The 17,681-nt window shown below is 42.2% G+C and overlaps 1 protein-coding gene across 1 annotated transcript in view; it reads left to right on the top strand.

The window, feature by feature from the left end:
* Window positions 1–17,681, top strand: part of LOC143775062 (dynein axonemal heavy chain 3-like) — a 2,972,411-nt gene that overhangs the window by 1,144,699 nt on the left and 1,810,031 nt on the right. The window contains exons 31-32 of the mRNA XM_077262897.1: window positions 1,530–1,638; window positions 17,520–17,639. Coding sequence (XP_077119012.1) covers window positions 1,530–1,638; window positions 17,520–17,639 — 229 coding nt within the window. The remainder of the gene's footprint in view (window positions 1–1,529; window positions 1,639–17,519; window positions 17,640–17,681) is intronic.

Raw genomic sequence — 17,681 nt, 5'->3', positions numbered from 1 at the left:
AGAAACCCAGGAGAAGGAGCTAAGAGCAGAGAAGGAGAAGACAGAGCTAAGAGCAGAGAAAGGCAAAGCAAAGTGTAGAGAAGAAGAAGGCAGAGAAGAAGAAGAAGGCAGAGCTAAGGACAGAACTGCTGGAGGTGGAGCCAAGAGCAGAGATGCTGCAGGCGGAGCCAAGAGCAGAGATGCTGGAGACAGAGCCAAGAGCCAGAAGCAAAGCCTAGAGCTAGAAGGCGCAGAGCCACAGGTTGGCGAGCAGAGCAGAGAAGCAAAGAGCTACGAGTTGTGGCGAGCAGAGTAGAGAGGTGCAGAGCCACAGGTAGTGGCGAGCAGAGCACAGAGGTGCAGAGCCACTGGTAGTGGCAAACAGAGCAGAGAGATAAGGCAGAGGTACACACAGCAGAGTGGGAATGACAACAGACAAAGAAGGAACAGAAACGGACATAGACCAGAGTTCAGACAGGAATGGACATAGACCTGAGTTCCGACAGGAACGGACATGGATACACAAACAGAACACAGATAAAGGCCTGCGTACTGCAGCCCTCAGAGACAGAACCAGGACACGACCTGGCAGCTCGGTAGCACATATTAACTGAGGGAAATAGTTTGCTCAGTTATCCTCCAATGGGTGAGGACGCCTTAAGAATCAGAGGCCTCTAGGCCATTGGTCGGGGACACCATAGGGGGGTAAACACAGTTTTAATAAGAATCCGGATTTGCCAGCGCCGTCCCCCTATGCACACAGCCAGGAAGTGTACACAGAGCAACCGGCCATGAAGCACATGGCATGGAGCCATCAGCAGACAGATCTCACAGCATGGCACAGGGTGAGTGAGTTGATGTAAAAGGCAGGTGGGGGATGGAAGGCCATGCAGTGATGCCAGCAGGGTTGTTACAATTTCCCATGAAAAATTACATAATTTATAGAGTTTAAATTTTGTCATCTGCACTCATCTCTGTTGTACATTTCATAAACCATTGTACTTGCTAGAAAACTTAAACTATGAATATGCATTTTTTCACAATTTCTGTCTTTTATAGGAGGATCTTTTTTGCTAAATCTCACACTGTAAAAATACACATTTCAAACCAAATTATTTGTGAGATATGATTAAAATGATGGATGAATTTTAAATATTCTTTACATTGAAATGATACAATGTCAAAAATAATATTACTCGTTTCCTCCCCAAATTCTGCTAAACAAATTAGCAATAAAAATAAATTTTCTTTAATAGCAACTTAATATTTAACATTATTCAGTGTTCAGTGGTCTCACTGGTAATGACCTCTATATTGCAGCAAAAAAACCCTTTATTCTTGTACATTACTCTCCAGCCTTAATGTTATGGAAAAAGCTCATTGGGGAATAGAACAGATTAAAATTTTCTATGAACAGATATTAAACTCTAAAGTTTATTTATTTTTATTTTCTTTATGGCTTTAAGTTTTACTTATCCTGCTGTTTCAGTTAAATAAGATTTTAATCTGTGGTATTAAAAAATCAGTTAAATCGTATCCTTGTGTCTCAGAACATTAATGGGAGCTCTGCAGCTAAATCTTGGAGGGGCACCGGAGGGACCAGCTGGAACAGGCAAAACTGAGACCTGTAAGGACTTGGCTAGAGCAGTGGCAAAACAGGTAAGACTTTACTTTTCAACCTGAGTTTCCATATCTATACTATGCCTTCCCTTCTGGCATGCCCCAGAGTGTACCCTTGCTTCAGGCTATTTTTTTCCCTAAATGATCCTCATTCCATTATTTTTCATGTTTTCACCTTTCTCAATCTCCTTCCTATTTTTTGCCTATTAATTAATTATTCATGTTAAACAAGCGCTTTAAAAAAAGAAATACATTTTTTCTTATTGTTTTTATATATTTTTGCTTTACTAAACTTACAAATCTCATTTTAAAGTTTGTATTTTTATAAAAATTATAATTTAAAAAAAAAAATCACATAGATATTCAAATGCACAGTTCGGTGAACCTTTCTGAGCCCCATTGAATTCAATGGGAGGCAAAGCCAAATGCATAGCCAATATTTTCAGAGGGACCCAAAAGCGGCCAAAACACAGATTAGGGGTAGACACCAGGAAAATTGTCATCAATTAATAATAATCTCTTTTTTTTTATAGCACTAACATATTCCGCAGCGCTTTACAGGTTGCACACATTATCATTGCTGTCCCCATTGGGGCTCACAATCTAAATTCCCTATCAGTATGTCTTTGGAATGTGGGAGGAAACCAGAGTACCCAGAGGAAACCCACACAAACACGGAGAGAACATACAAACTCTTTGCAGATGTTGTCCTTAGTGGGGCTAGAACCCAGGACTCCACCGCTGCAAGGCTGCTGTGCTATCCACTGCGCCACCATGCTGCCCAATTAACCCAACAGTAAAATTATTATTATTTATTAATATGGCACCTTTTTTCATGGAGCTTTACATGTGAAAAGGGGTATACAACAAATACAAGAATCACCGACTGGTACTGGAGGAGAGGTTGGACCCTGCCAGCAAGGGCTCACAATCTTTAAGGGATGGGTTCGGATACAGTAGGTGATGGTATAGCTGGTCGTGCAGCAGTATGATGGAGAAAGGGGTATTGCAGTTTGTATGCTAGTCAGAACAGGTAGGTCTTCAGGTTTCTTTTGATGGTTTCCATGATAGGCAAGAGTCTGATATGTTGTGGTAGAGAGTTCCAGAGTAGGGGAGATGCATGGAACAAATATTGTGTGTGATTGTGGGAAGAGGAGATAAGAGAGGAGTAGAGAAGGAGATCTTGTGAGGAGACGAGGTCACAAATGTAAGGAGGAGACGGGTTTTGGATAGCTTTGTATGCCAAAGATAGGGTTTTGAACTAGAGTCTATGGGCAATGGGGAGCCAGTGCAGGGATTAACAGCGTGGAGAGGCCAGGGAATTGTGGGGTAACAGGTTGATTAGTCGGTCAGCAGGAAGTGAAAAGGGCTTGGATCTCAAGTTTGAAGGAGAGATCAGAGACAATCTTGTTAGGTTTTAGAAATCTAACAGAGAAGAAACATGAAATAGCCAACATAAATTGTGAGATTCAGATTAGTAAGGAGGTGATATCAGGTCCAGGGAGGTAGATCTGTATGTCATCAGCATAGATGTGATACTGAAAGCTGTGAAACTCTATGAACTGTCCCAGGTTGAAGGTGTAGATGGAGAAGAGCAGGGGTCCTAGAATTAAACGTTGGGGGACATCAACAGATAGGGGGCAAATGAGGAGGTGGTATGTGAGTAGGAGGAACTGAATGTCTGGTCTGTTAGGTATGAGCAGATCCAAGATAAGATTAGTAGTTCATTGTTGACTTTAGTCAGGGCAGCTTCAGTGGAATGGTGCTGTAGGAAGACAGATTTTAAGTGGTCAAAGAAGAAACAGGAGGAGAGGTGGGAGGACAGTTCAAAATAGATGCGTTGTTCCAGTAGTTTTGAGACATAGGGGAGAAGTGATATGAAGCGATAGCTATAGACAAAGGATGGGTCAAGGAAGGGCTTTTTGAGGATGGGTGTTATTAAGGTATGTTTGAAGCATGAGGGGAAGACATCAGTTGTTAGGCTACGTTCACATTAGCGTCATGCGACGCAGCGTCGCCGACGCACGACAACGCATGCGTCATGCGCCCCTATCTTTATCATTGGGGACGCATGCGTTGCGTTGTCGTGCGTTTTCGGTAAAACGCACGACGCATGCGTCGTTTCACCGCACCTGGCCGGCGTCGAAGACGCTACATGTAGCATTTTTGTTGCGTCCAAAAAACGCGCGCGTCGCACTTGCGTCGCTCGTGCGTCGTCAATGCGTTACAATTTCCCATTGAAACCTATTGACAACGCACTTGCGTCGCGGGTGTGCGTCGTGCGTGCGTTGTGCGACGCATGCGTCGTTAGATAAAATGAAACAAAAAAGTGTCTAGACAATGTCTAGACAGTGCAAACAGTGAGAAAAACATCCCACATATATAAAGAAAATGTTGGATTGTTTGTCACTTCTGCTGCAGCATCTTGAGGCAAGACACCAGAGGCACATCTCCAGAACATCTAGACGCATCACACCAGAACACCAGACGACTTCTACTATTCATCCGCTGTCCAGAGATGTAAGTATAGAATGATTCTGTGCATTTTCTCCATGTTTTTTAAAATTATTTTTGCAAGTTGTGTTTTATATTCTGCACTGTGGTTAGGATATTGTGGTATTTTTGGTCTGGTTCTGATGTATGGCGTTGTATACGATGGCGTTTCATGGTCTGCGGCCTTGATTATTGTTCTTTCCAGGATAGATTTTTCGTTTCCATTTTTTGGTTTGGTGGTGTTTTTTGTATTCAGTTGTGATGTTTTATTCTTGCGTTATATGATGGCGTTTAATAGTCTCCGGCCCTGTCGGTTTTATTGTAAAGTATGGTAGTATAGAATGATTCTGAGCCCTTTTATTACATTTAGTAATTTTTTATTGCAAGTTGTGTATTATGTTCAGCACTGTGGTTGTGTAAAGACATCGTTGTATGTTTATGGTTGTGAGGTATGGCGTGTATTGGCCCTTTTATTGTCTCCGGCCCTGTCGGTTTTATTGTAAAGTATGGTTTGTTATTAATGTTTCTGCCCTTAATTTTTCGGGGTTGTTAATTTTTTACTTTCAAAAAAATATTGTGTTTTTTGTGTTGCTCCATGCATACTGTACTTTAAAAAAAAAAAAACACTTTTGGGATTACTACATTGGGTCTGTTGTAGATTAGTCTTCTTATCTTTAGGCTTTTGTACTCTGGCATTGGGTTGTCTCTGCCATTGTTTCTTTAATTTAATCAATGTGGCAGTGTTGTTTGCTCAGCGTTAGTTCAGTTGGAGTGCAATGTTCTTTGTGGTTTAAATGACTTTTTTTTTTTTTTTTTAATTTATTGCTGGATTGTGCATAGGAGCATAGTATCAATGTTATTTTGTTCTTTATTTCAGAATTGCATTAATCATGGCCAGCGGCAGCGACTCGAGCAACACCCCACCGCAGAGGAGTGCGGTGAGTACATGATCTACTATTGCTTACTATTCGCTGTCATTTGTAGATGGGTCACTCAACTTTTTGGTAAACTATTTTGCAGGCTTCTTCAAGTGAGGAGGAGAACCAGGAGGAAGAGAGGGAGCAGGAGCAGGGACCACGGGGCCAAGCTGTGGTTGCAGCACGGAGAGTAAGAATTTTTTTCAAACCTATTCATTTTTTTTGTTTAATTTTTTTTTTTTGCAGGTATGGGGGGTGGTGGGAGGTTGTGGTGTTGTGTGTAGTAGGTGGCGGTGGAGGAGGTAGGGACAATTTTTTTTATCTTTCAAACATTAATATTTTCAATTTTTTCTAGGTTTCACAACGGGCCCTGGATGAACCACTCGATATTGACATGATGGTGGCATCCATTGAAGCACGGGGCCCGTTGTGGGACAGCCGTGACCCCCGGCACACGGACCAGGGCATATTGCGCCGTCTGTGGATAGAGGTGGCACTATCGCTGTGGGATGGCTTCGACAGCGCTTCACCCAAGGCCAAAGCTAGTTTCCGTAAGTATTTACAAAATGCTGCTGTGACCCATCATGCCAGGATTACACAACCGTCTGTGATGTCTTCTATTGGGATTGCACACGGTTGCGTAATCGTTTTCAATATATTATCTAAAACCTTTTTTTTTTTTTAAATTTATACACAGTTAAACAATTGAAGACCAGATGGCGCTCCATGAAGGACCGTTTCAAGAGGGGCCTGAAAAAGGAGGGACAGACTCGTAGTGGTGCTGCCGCTTCAAGGACCTCGGTGTACAAGTACAACCGTATACTACAGTTCTTGCGACCGGTCCTTGGAAGCAGAGAGTAAGTATAGTACCTATGCACACACCTAGTTTTTATAACATTCCTATTCACATACTACATTCCAGCCACGTAGCTTATTGCCCAGCCATTTATTTTGGCAAGTACCAAGTATAGAAAGGAAGAAAAAAAGGCAAGCTCACCGAGGCGTGAAAAGTAAAAAATACATAATTTTATCCTCTTCAATCATAAGCAGAGGATGAAACATCAGCACAATACAATAGACACTATCTACGCGTTTTAGGTGACAGGGAACATCAGACCTGAAACGCGTACATAGTGTTTTTATTGTATTGTGCTGATGTTTCATCCTCGGCTTCTGATTGAAGTGAATAAAGTATTTTGTTTTTACTTTTCACGCCTCGTTGACCTTGAATTTTTTATTCATTTCTGGTCTTCTCACACGTGACACAGCGGCTCCCTTCTGGGATTACTACAATGTTGAGCTTGACTTACTAGCAATTTCACTGAAATCAGAAGTATACAGAACACAGAAAAATAGTAGATTGGCCATGCCCAGCCAATATTTAATAGTGGAGTAGTATAGTGGCTATCCAGGTGTATCCGCGATTTTTTAGACACAAAAAAGTAAAATATAATCGATACGGCATACATTCCACTGCAAAGCAGGTTATGTTCCCATGGTTACTCAGCTCGCAGGACCTGTGATGACGTCTCGGTCACATGACCGTGACGTCATGGCAGTTCCAACTTAAGCATAATTGTGTGGCGTTGCAAACCACAACCATGGGTGACTATTGTGAATTAAATAAATACCTTTTTTTTAATATTGATGGTGCATATGCAGTGTCAATATTAAAAATAGGTTCATATTAATGGCGGCAATGGATATCTTGCGGTAAAGTTAATTAATGACGCATGTTAAATGTGATATTTAGTATACTAAAGGTTTCCTTATGTTTTCACAGAACACACAGCAGCACCCGCGAGACTGTCCGACCCTCTGGAGCGGTACTTTGTGAAGCGCCATCTGAACAGTCGCAGCCATCCCACAGCGAGAGCAGGTCTGCACCACCCCAATCTGGCGAACCGGCAGCCGGTCCATCAGATGTTCCCCTGGCCGAGGCCTCTGTCGCTCCTTCCTTTAGGTCTTCCCGACAGCATCAGCGGGCCTCGGACAGGGAGGTCATGCCCGAATTTTTACATCTGAGCACCGTATTTCAGAATGGTTTCAAGGCGATGTGCGATAAAATGTGCAATCTCGAACGTCGTCTTGAAAACATCGAAACGGATCTCTCGAGGCCGGCCAAACATTTTTTTAATGCCATTCACAAGGGCATGGTTGAACATCTTACGCCGGAACTCCAGATTTCGGTCATGCAGGGCTGCAACAATGTATATGTCAGTGCTCTGCAGCAGGCTCGGGTCATGCAGTCAGCGACAACTATGCCCGCAGTACCATCGCTGGCTGCCATGACTCCGACTCCTGCTGCAGAGCACCACCACAGAGCTCCGCGTGCCGAGGGCCACCACCACCGCCACCGCCACCACAGAACAGACCCCGAAAGTTCAGAGCATGACAGGCCTTCAAGGGGACACAGACGGGAAGCCGACCCACACCCAGAGGGAGAGAGGAGGAAAAAGAAGAAGAAGATGACGACGACGACAAGCACTACGACCTTGGCTATGGCTGCTCCCAAAAGTACCACCAGAAAACACCCCGGGTCGACCCGGAGCACAACAAGTACCCAGGCTGGGTCTACACGGAGTACACCCAGTACCCAGCCTGGGTCTACAAGGAGTACACCATCTACACAGCCTGGGTCTACCCGGAGCCGGAGTAGCCAGCCAAGGACACTGGTCGTCCCTCCTCCTCCCTCATCTCCTGCTCTGGTAGTCTCGCCAACATCCACTGGCTGGATGGATCTCGGTATCCCGTCTAGTGTCCTAGAGTATGCTGCTTCCTCCCCCTCGTCCTCCGCCTCGGTCTCCTCAACACCCCCAAAAAGTGTGGGATATCAATCCCCTTTCGTTGCGGATGTTGGTACCCCCTAATAACATTTCCCAATTTTATTTTTTTGTACCCTAAATAAATGTTATTTTTTTTTTAAAAAAAATTGTTTTTATTGTCTCAAAGTTTGCACCAAATCACACCTTGCGCCGTATACACAAATCTTGTCTTTGTAACACCTGATGTGCAATGTCTGACAATATTTATCAAATTTTTTTTTTCATTGTTTATAGGGCTGTCGCTCATTGTACTCGGATGTTACAAATACAAACAGCATTGCTCAATATGTCAAGTTTACAATGTACCATCAGACAACGATTTCAGTATAGATAAAGTTGTTTTTTGTGTGTAACCAACGTTATCTTTTCTGAAATCGTAAAAACGATTGAGCCCCTGCTGTGAGTTTTTTGGTGTCAGCGAATGATTTGGAATTGTTTTTGGGTAACTGATCAGACGCTGTCATTGTTGGTTCGGCGAGTTTAGAACGATCCAGCGATGTCTTTGTTTTAAATAAGGGAATATTGGGTTACTAGCGCACTGTTTTAAACACTCCAATAAAAAGTGAACAATACCCCACAAATATAAAACGGTGTCTACCACGTCCTTCGCCGTCATCTGTCCGCACTGACACTGTGATTCCCGCCCGTAAAGCTGAGCACACCGTTGACTTAATAATAAACGCTGTGCTTTCGGGCTGGCACAGTACGGGAAGTTGCCGGCAATGGACGTTTCACACACCGGAGTGTAAGGTTTTTTTGTTTTTTTTTAAATTACCTTTACAATGGTAAACATCATGAGTGTGGCAAAGCGCTTCATAACATTACCCAGATTACACGGGACTTGCTCTTTTTTGGTTGCTGGAGAGCTGTCTGTGTGACAGCTCTCCAGCAACCACGCGACAACTAAACAACGATCTCGGTCCAGTCGTATCACTGGTCGGTATCGTAGGATAATAGTTTTATTAATGTACCTTAAGAATATTGGTCAGGTGAGGTGGAAGCAATGTTCACAGTGTCACCACTATTTGACTCTGGACGTATTCTAGCATCCTGAGTACAATAGTGTTCACTCTGTACAGTTTTGCAAACATGATCGTCTCCCTCCTTGTCAAGCCAGGTTCCATATGCAAATAGTCTGCAGGATTAAAAATGGTTGACAAGGTGGGAGCCGATTATGTTATACGCCAAAACTGTGGAACAGACAAATTTTTTGGGACACACATTACTTTCAATAAAATTGGATTTTACAATTCTATTACTATGGAAAAACGTATGGGAGATTTGTTTTTTGAAAACGGAAAGGCACAAGAACTTTATTTCAAAACACAACGCATTATACAATTAGGGGACATTATAACAATAACCATATAATAACCATACATAGGATGGTTAAATGACATGGACACAACAGTGTTTACATGACATCATAATAACACGAAGATTAAACCATGTGATCTTGCCATGAAACACGGCCAACATCAGAAACAAAGTATGCAGCAAATTGGTCCCTCATATGAGCAATCTCCACAGTTGTCCGCAGAGGATGAGCTTGATAATCAGGCAATGGATTTGGTATGGGTTCATCGAGTTCCACGTTGACTCTCTCTTTATCAATAATAAAATTGTGGAGAACCACACACGCCTTCACCACCTCATCCACTGTCTCAATTTTCAAATTTATAGCGGATCCTAAGATACGCCATTTGGAGGCCAGGATGCCAAAGGCGCACTCCACAGTTCTTCTGGCCCTGGACAGTCTATAATTAAAAATACTTTTGGTGCGGTCCAACCCCCGACTGGAGTACGGTTTAAGTAGGTTGCCACTCATTTGAAAAGCCTCATCCCCAACCACAACAAATGGCAGGGCCGGTCCTTCGGTGTTGGGAAGAGGTCGTGGCTGGGGGAAATTAAAATTGTTCTCGTATAATCTTTGGCACATGTCTGACTCCTTAAATGTCCGTGAATCATTGGCACGGCCAAATGCTCCAATGTCCACGGCAAGAAACCTGCAGTCAGCACCTGCAATGGCCATGAGGACGGTGGAAAAGTGTTTTTTGTAGTTAAAAAACAGCGAACCACTTCGTGCAGGCTTTAAAATCCGAATGTGCTTCCCGTCAACTGCTCCAATACAATTAGGGAAGGAACACACTTGTTCGAATTTTTGGGCTTTGGCCTGCCATATTTCTGTTGTAGGGATGGGTAAAAACTCCTCCCGGAGGTTGTCCCACAATGCGCGGCATGTGTCGGCAATAATACCAGACAGTGTGGAGACTCCAATCCGAAACTGGAAATGCAGTGATCTCAAGGTCTCTCCAGTAGCAAGGAAACTGACAAGAAGAAAAATAAAAAATAATGTAATTAATTACATTGTTTTGAAAGAATTTTTCATTCTTAATTACAATCCCCCACCCCACAAAACCAAAACACGTTACTTTAACCCTTTCACGACATGCGCCGTACATGTACTGTGCATGCCGTGTCTCCCCCTTTGATGTGGGCTCCGGCGCTGAGCCCACATCAAAGTTGCAACATGTCAGCTGTTTTGGACAGCTGACATGTGCGCGCAATAGCGGCGGGTGAAATCGCTATTCACCCGCGGCTATTAACCTGTTAAATGCCGCTGTCAAACGCAGACAGCGGCATTTAACTACCGCATGGAATTTTTTTTTACACCATTTAGATAAAAAATAACCTAGTCATAGGTGTCTATGAACTCGTACTGACCTGGAGAATCATAATGGCAGGTTAGTTTTAGCATTTAGTAAACCTAGCAAAAAAAAAAAAAAAACAAGTGTGGGATTGCACTTTTTTTGCAATTTCGCCGCACTTGAAATTTTTTTTCCCGTTTTCTATTACATGACATGGTAAAACCAATGATGTCATTCAAAAGTACAACTCGTCACGCAAAAAATAAGCCCTCACATGGCCATATTGACGGAAAAATAAAAAAGTTATGGCTCTGGGAAGGAGGTGAGCGAAAAACGAAAACACAAAAACGAAAAAGGGCCGCGGGGTGAAGGGGTTAAAAAATGGCAAGAACATATAAATCCTTCACATTGCATTACGTACCGTAGAGTCACCAGCAGACGTTCCTCGGGGGAAATCGATTTACGGAGCTGCGTGTCCTGCCTGGAAATGGTTCCTTCCACCAGACGCAACAGATATCGGAAGCTGTTTTGTGACATCCTTGTGTATTCAAAGTATTTATCCTGGTTCTCATTTAATTCGCCAAACAGACAGTGATAGGCTCCACGACTCTCTCGGACTTCCACTATAGGGTGTAGCCAAAAACGCCGATGACTCCTTCTCCGTAGTTTGTCCCTTTTCCTCTGTTCATGACAGGCAATAGCATAAGCAATAGCAAGGGCTAATTCCAGCTCAAAATTGAGGTAGATAATCTCCATGGGACGATCCATCTTGATGCTCTATGGTTGGAAATAATCTATGCCGGGGTATATATACCACTATTACATTAATACCCACCCTCATCTACCCATTGGTGGCATTATCTATTGTCTAAACACTAGACCCACCCTCTTCTATTCATTGGTGGTGTTTTAGCTAGTGTCTAGACACTAAATTGTTACATCATTGTTTCACAACGCATGCGTCGTTAAACGCTGCGTTTTTTGTAAAACGCAACAAAAACGCACCAAAAACGCAGCGTTTTACGATGCATCCGTCCGACGCTTGCGTCAAAAAAGGTGCGTTTTTGCGTGCGTTTCCTATGCGTCGTGCGTTGCGTCGGCGACGCTGCGTCGCATGACGCTAATGTGAACGTAGCCTTAGTGACAGTTTAGTGTGACAGCTGTTAGTGACACACCAAAGGATGGTGAAGGAAAACACTAGACAACAAGGTGTCACTAGACAGCAAATCTTGGAATCTGCAAAGCTTGCAGGACAAACCTCTGCATCTAACAATTCCTCCACTGCTTCTGCCTCCTACACTTACTGTAGGGCCTCCATCTGTGCTCTCAACCTCTCTCTTAATGAGACACATGTTCCAATAGTGCAGAGAGAATCCCCACCACCTCAGTACTGAGCAGCCAGGGCTTACTGCAATCAAGCAGTGTTTAAATTAATATGCCTTGGAGATCACAGTCACACAGCTCAAGATTTGTGGACAGCTATCCAGGTGGAGCTAGAGCAATGGCTGTCTCCACTGAACCTAGAGCCAGGGAAGGCCATATGTCATAAAGGTGCAAACCTGGTGGTGGCCCTACGCCGGGGCAACCTCACCCACATGACTGGATGCGCTGCTGCAGAAAGTACGGTTGCTGTAGGCTCACTTCCACCGATCGCACTCCACTGGTCATCTACTTGCATTGCTAAAGAGATCTATTGGCCTACTGGTTAACCATTTGATTTGCAATGTTTCTACATGGTTGAATTCCACTCTGCACATGTTGCTGCAACTGAGGCAGCAGCAATGATCCCTGGTGCAGTATGTCCTTTTGCATTGCTTGGGCCAATGCAATAGGGACATGTGCAAATCACGCTTGTAGAGTGGGCACAGATGAAGGACCGCTGCACCCTTCTGCACAGTTTCGAAATGGCTACAAAGATGGTTAGCACCGACGATGCAGTCATAATCATTGCTATTCCGGTCAACTACATGCTGGAGCTAAGTTTAAATCTTCTGTGTGAGGAGGTTGTGGTCCCAGAGGAAGAGGTGGAAGCAGAGGAGGATGTGAAAGGGATAACAATATCTCTAAGTCCTGAACTCTGCCATGGGAGGGTGGACTACAGCAATCAAGAGGGGCTCATGGTACCAGACAACTGTTAGTGAAGGTGCAGGAGCAGAGGAACAAATTGAGGAGGATGAGGAAGAAGTAATGAACACTCAACAGTCAGAATTATACAATTTCTACTCTGCAGAAATTGATGTCACTTTAGTGGTGTGTGGCAATATTTTTTGGAAATGTGGAGACTCCAAGTTGGGTCTCCTTCATGTGTGTTGCCTGTAGCAGTAGAGCTCCCAGACGTCAGAACTGCACTTACTTTCAGTAAACTACCTTTGTTGCTATCCTTACATTTTACTAACATTAGTGCTCTACCAAGCTGATATTTCTGCCACCTGAGTGTTTCTGTGAAGAAAACAGTTGAGTTGAGTTGTTGCATGAGGTATCAGGACTCCCAACAAAGCAAGCTTGTACCATTACCTCACCTACCTCGTTTTAATTGAAACTTCAGTTCAAACCTCCAGATGCTGGCCAAGACCCTTATTCCTCATGGATGGCCCATGATTGACTGCTGCTGTGCCATTATCAAATTTCTGCTGTGGGTCAGTTGATACCACTTATCCTGGTGTCTGCCTCTAATTTTTGGAAATGTTTGGACTCCAAGTTGAGTCTTCTTCATGTGTGTTGCCTGAATTTGGTAGAACTTTCAGAGCACCAGGCCTACACCTGTCACTGATCCTCCTGCTACTGATCAATGTTTCAGCTAGAAATGTTGGTCCAAACCCTTTCTCATGCATCCATGCTGCGCAATTATGCTATTTGTGCTTTGCGTCAGCTGATACCACCATTCCTTGTGTATGCAACTAATTTAAGTTGTTTGCAAAGCTTTTTCTCCCCCTTAAAATGTTGTCCATACATTTGGTTTTGCCTCCCATTGAATTCAATGGGGTTCTGGTACTTTCGAACCATTTGGTGAACATCAGGACGCTCGACGAATCGACTCGAACTGAACCTTGAAAGGTTCGCTCATCTCTAATCCTCATCTTCTACTATTTTGTTTCTTCAATCTATACCTCCCATGTTCCACTCTGTTGTTTTGTGAGTATATCTGCATGATTTTAGTTTTCTTTCATCCTTATCTGTCTTCCCTTGAATGTCTGGTTAGTGTAATCCAATATACTTTATCCTCCCACCTCTCTGGTTGGGGGAGGGAATAGATAAGGTTTAACCCCTTAGTGACGGAGCCAAATTTTTGAAATCTGACCAGTGTCATTTTATGTGGTAATAACTCTGGAACGCTTCAACAATTCCCAGTGATTTTGAGTTTCTTTTTTCGTGACACATTATACTTTATGATAATGGTAAATTTAGGTCGATATGTTTTGTGTTTATTTATAATAAATATCAGAGATTTTAGAAAAATGTTAAAAAATTAGCAATTTTCAAACTTTGAATGATTATCCCTTTAATCCAGATGGTCATATCACAGCAAGACATTAATAAATAACATTTCTCTCATACCTGCTTTACATCAGCACCATTTATAAAATGTTATTTTATTTTGTTAGCATTTTAGGAGGTTTAAAAATGTAGCAGCAATTTTTCATTTTTTTCAAGGAAATTTACAAAATGTATTTTTTTAGGGACTCATCCATGTTTGAAGTGCCTTTAGGGGTCCCATATATTGGGAAACCCCCAAAAGTTATGCCATTTTCAAAAATCACCCCCTGGCATATTGAAAACTGCTGTCAGGTAGTTTATTAACCCTTCAGGAGCTTTTCAGGAATTAATGCAAAGTAGCATGACAGAAATGAAAATTTTTATTTTTACCACCTAAATGCCTCTAACTTCTGAACAGATTACTAGAGCCGTCAGACTCCAAGGCTGCTGTTTGGTCTTGAATTGCCATTGCAAACATCAGGACCACACAATCATGATCTAAGGGCAACAATTGGGATAAAGAAGAAGCCCCCACACTCTGTTAACCATTTATAATGATGTAGTCACTATTGACAGCAGCATCTAAGGGGTTAAACAGATTTGGCGGTGCAAGCACTGATCATGGCTGATACAGCAAGTTGTCAGCTATAGTGGACAGCCAACAGCTGCTGGATTGTCACCTGTATGGGGAGGCTATTCTCTTATATCTCAGGTCAGTTAAAAGACGTATTGGCGGTCATTAAGGGGTTAAGAAAAGAGCATAACAAGGTACATGACCCTGGTGTCTCCACCTTCTGGGGTAATCCAGGGACAGGGATAGATTAGGGCGCCTCCTAGAGTGATAAGGTAGGTGCCCACCGTCCATAGTGACTATGTGACACACTGATGGTAAGAATGGGCACACAGATCGTACACTGATGACACACTGATGCTAAAAATGGACATACATAAAATACACTGATGACACACTAATGGTAAAAACGGACAAACATACCATACACTGATGACACACTGAGCCAAAATACTGATGACACTGGTACTATTATTTCATGTACGTGTTTAAACATGGATGTGTAAATGAAGCTAGAGAGACTTACCCAGTGAATGTGCCTTTGGAAAAAGACTCTGACATATAGTGGGTATGGAAAGTATTCAGACCCCTTTAAGTTTTTCACCAGTCTTTAATTTTTTTCTCATTAATGTACACTCTGCACCCTATTTTGACTGGAAAAAAACAGAAATGCAGAAATATTTGAATATTTATTAAATAAGACAAACTGAAATATCACTTGGTCATTAGTATTCAGACCCTTTGCTCAGACACTCATAATTAAGTCACATGCTGTCTATTTCCTTGTGATCCTCCTTGAGATGGTTCTACTCCTTCATTGGAATCCAGTTGTGTTTAATTAAACTGATATGACTTGATTTGAAAAGCCACACACCTGTCTATATAAGACCTCACAGCTTACAGTGCATGTCAGACAAATGAGAATCGTGAGATGAAAGAAACTGGCCAAGGAGATCAAAGACAGAATTGTGGCCAATGTTACAAAAGAATTTCTGCAGTACTCAAGGTTCCTAAGACCATAGTGGCCTACATAATCCTTAAATGGAAGAAGTTTGGGACCACCAGAAGTCTTCCTAGACCTGGCCGTCCAGCCAAACTGAGCAATCGTGGGAGAAGAGCCTTGGTGAAAGAGGTAAAGAAGAACCCCAAGATTACTGTGGCTGAGCTCCAGAGATGCAGTAGGGAGATGGGAGAAAGTTACACAAAGTCAACTGTCACTGCAGCCCTCCACCAGTCAGGCCTTTATGGCAGAGTGGCCCGACTGAAGCCTCTCCTCAGTGCAAGACATATGAAAGCCCACATAGAGTTTGCTAAAAAACATATGAAGGACTCCCAGACTATGAGAAATAAGATTTTCTGGTCTGATGAGATGAAGATAGACCTTTTTGGTGATATTTCTAAGAGTCACTGCTCCTCACCTGCCCAATACAATCCCAACAGTGAAACAAGGTGGTGGCAGCATCATGGTATGTGGTGTTTTTCAGCTGCAGGGACATTACAACTAGTTGCCATTAAAGGAAACATGAATGCAGCCAAGTACAGAGATATCCTGGATGAAAACCTCTTCCAGAGTGCTCTGGACCTCAGACTTGGCTGAAGGTTCACCTTCCAACAAGGCAATGACCCTAAGCACACAGCTAAAACAACAAAGGAGTGACTTCAGAACAACTCTGTGACCATTCTTGACTTGCCCAGTCAGAGCCCTGACTTAAACCCAATTGACCATCTCTGGAAAGGTCTGAAAATGGCTGTCCACCAATGTTCACCATCCAACCTGACGGAACTGGAGAGGAACTGCAAGGAAAAATGGCAAAGGATCCCCAAATCCAGATGTGAAAAACTTGTTGCATCATTCCCAAGAAGGCTCATGGCTGTACTAGCTCAAAAGGGTGCATCTACTCAATACTGACCAAAGGGTCTGAATGCTTAAGTTATGACCATGTGGTATTTAAGTTTTTCTTTTTTAATAAATTTGCAAAAAGTACTACATTTCTGTTTTTTTTTCAGTGCAGAGTGTACTTTAATGAGAAAAATGAACTTTTTTGACTAAACCAAACGGCTGCAATGAAACAAAGAGTGAAAAATTTAAAGAGGTTTGAATACTTTCCATACCCACTGTATAAATTGTGCTCTATTGGGAATCAGAGATCTCAGGTGGCCCATGAACTGAACCCCCTACACAAAGAATGATAGCCTATAAGATGTTATAGATGTACAGTATTATGGAGAGGCCTGCACTGCAACACAAAATTACGTTTGCCTGTTCTCTGATGGTGCAGCAGTATAGGTAATAGTGGCCAACAAGTTTTTTAAACCATAAATTGAATCTCAAAAAGTGTGAATTTGTGTCAAACTGCTAATTTCAGGAAATTCTACTCAAACTCGATCCTACATGAATCACTAGTCTGCAACCTTACTTAAAATTTGTAGTATCTTGTGATAGTGAGATTCAAACTTTTTCTCAGAATTGTTTGCAGATTACTAAACCCGATTCATCACAACCTTTATTCATTATCACTAAAATAAAAATATATTGATAGATTTTAGCTATGGTTTTTATATTACTGTAGCTATTTACTGCTCTGGCCATGTTGATAAGTTCAAGCAATAAACTGGACAGATATTTGCTAAAGAGAGCAATCAATATTTATCAATCTGAACTTTTTCTAAAATAAAAGAAATGATGCCATTGTACCTTTTTGCTGTATTATCTCTTTTTCAGCTCTACTTTGATCTTTTTGAGTAACCATAATTAAGTTCAGTGTTGTCTCATTTGCAGATGTATGGTTTTCCTCTTTGTTGTTTTTAATTAACTGTGTTGTCAACTGTAAGTGTTGTGAAAAAAACAACGTTATAAACAATTATTTTATTTAAAAGAATACAGAGTACAATCATGACTAAGTTTATTTTTTTTCCGTCTGTTTATTTTTACAAACATTTTTTAGAATTGGCTCTTATGAATATTTAACCGCCCTTTACTTTCTTTTTTTAGTGTGTTGTTTTTAACTGCTCAGATGGACTAGACTATAAAGCCATGGGGAAATTCTTCAAAGGTCTGGCACAGTCTGGAGCTTGGGCATGCTTTGATGAATTTAATCGTATTGAGCTGGAGGTAATTCTAACACCACTTTCTCAGAAAACTTAGTATGCACTG

Source organism: Ranitomeya variabilis, chromosome 5 (genome assembly GCF_051348905.1).
Source record: "Ranitomeya variabilis isolate aRanVar5 chromosome 5, aRanVar5.hap1, whole genome shotgun sequence".
In the NCBI taxonomy this organism is placed as follows: domain Eukaryota; kingdom Metazoa; phylum Chordata; class Amphibia; order Anura; family Dendrobatidae; genus Ranitomeya; species Ranitomeya variabilis.
This window is presented reverse-complemented; position numbering and strand designations above follow the sequence as displayed.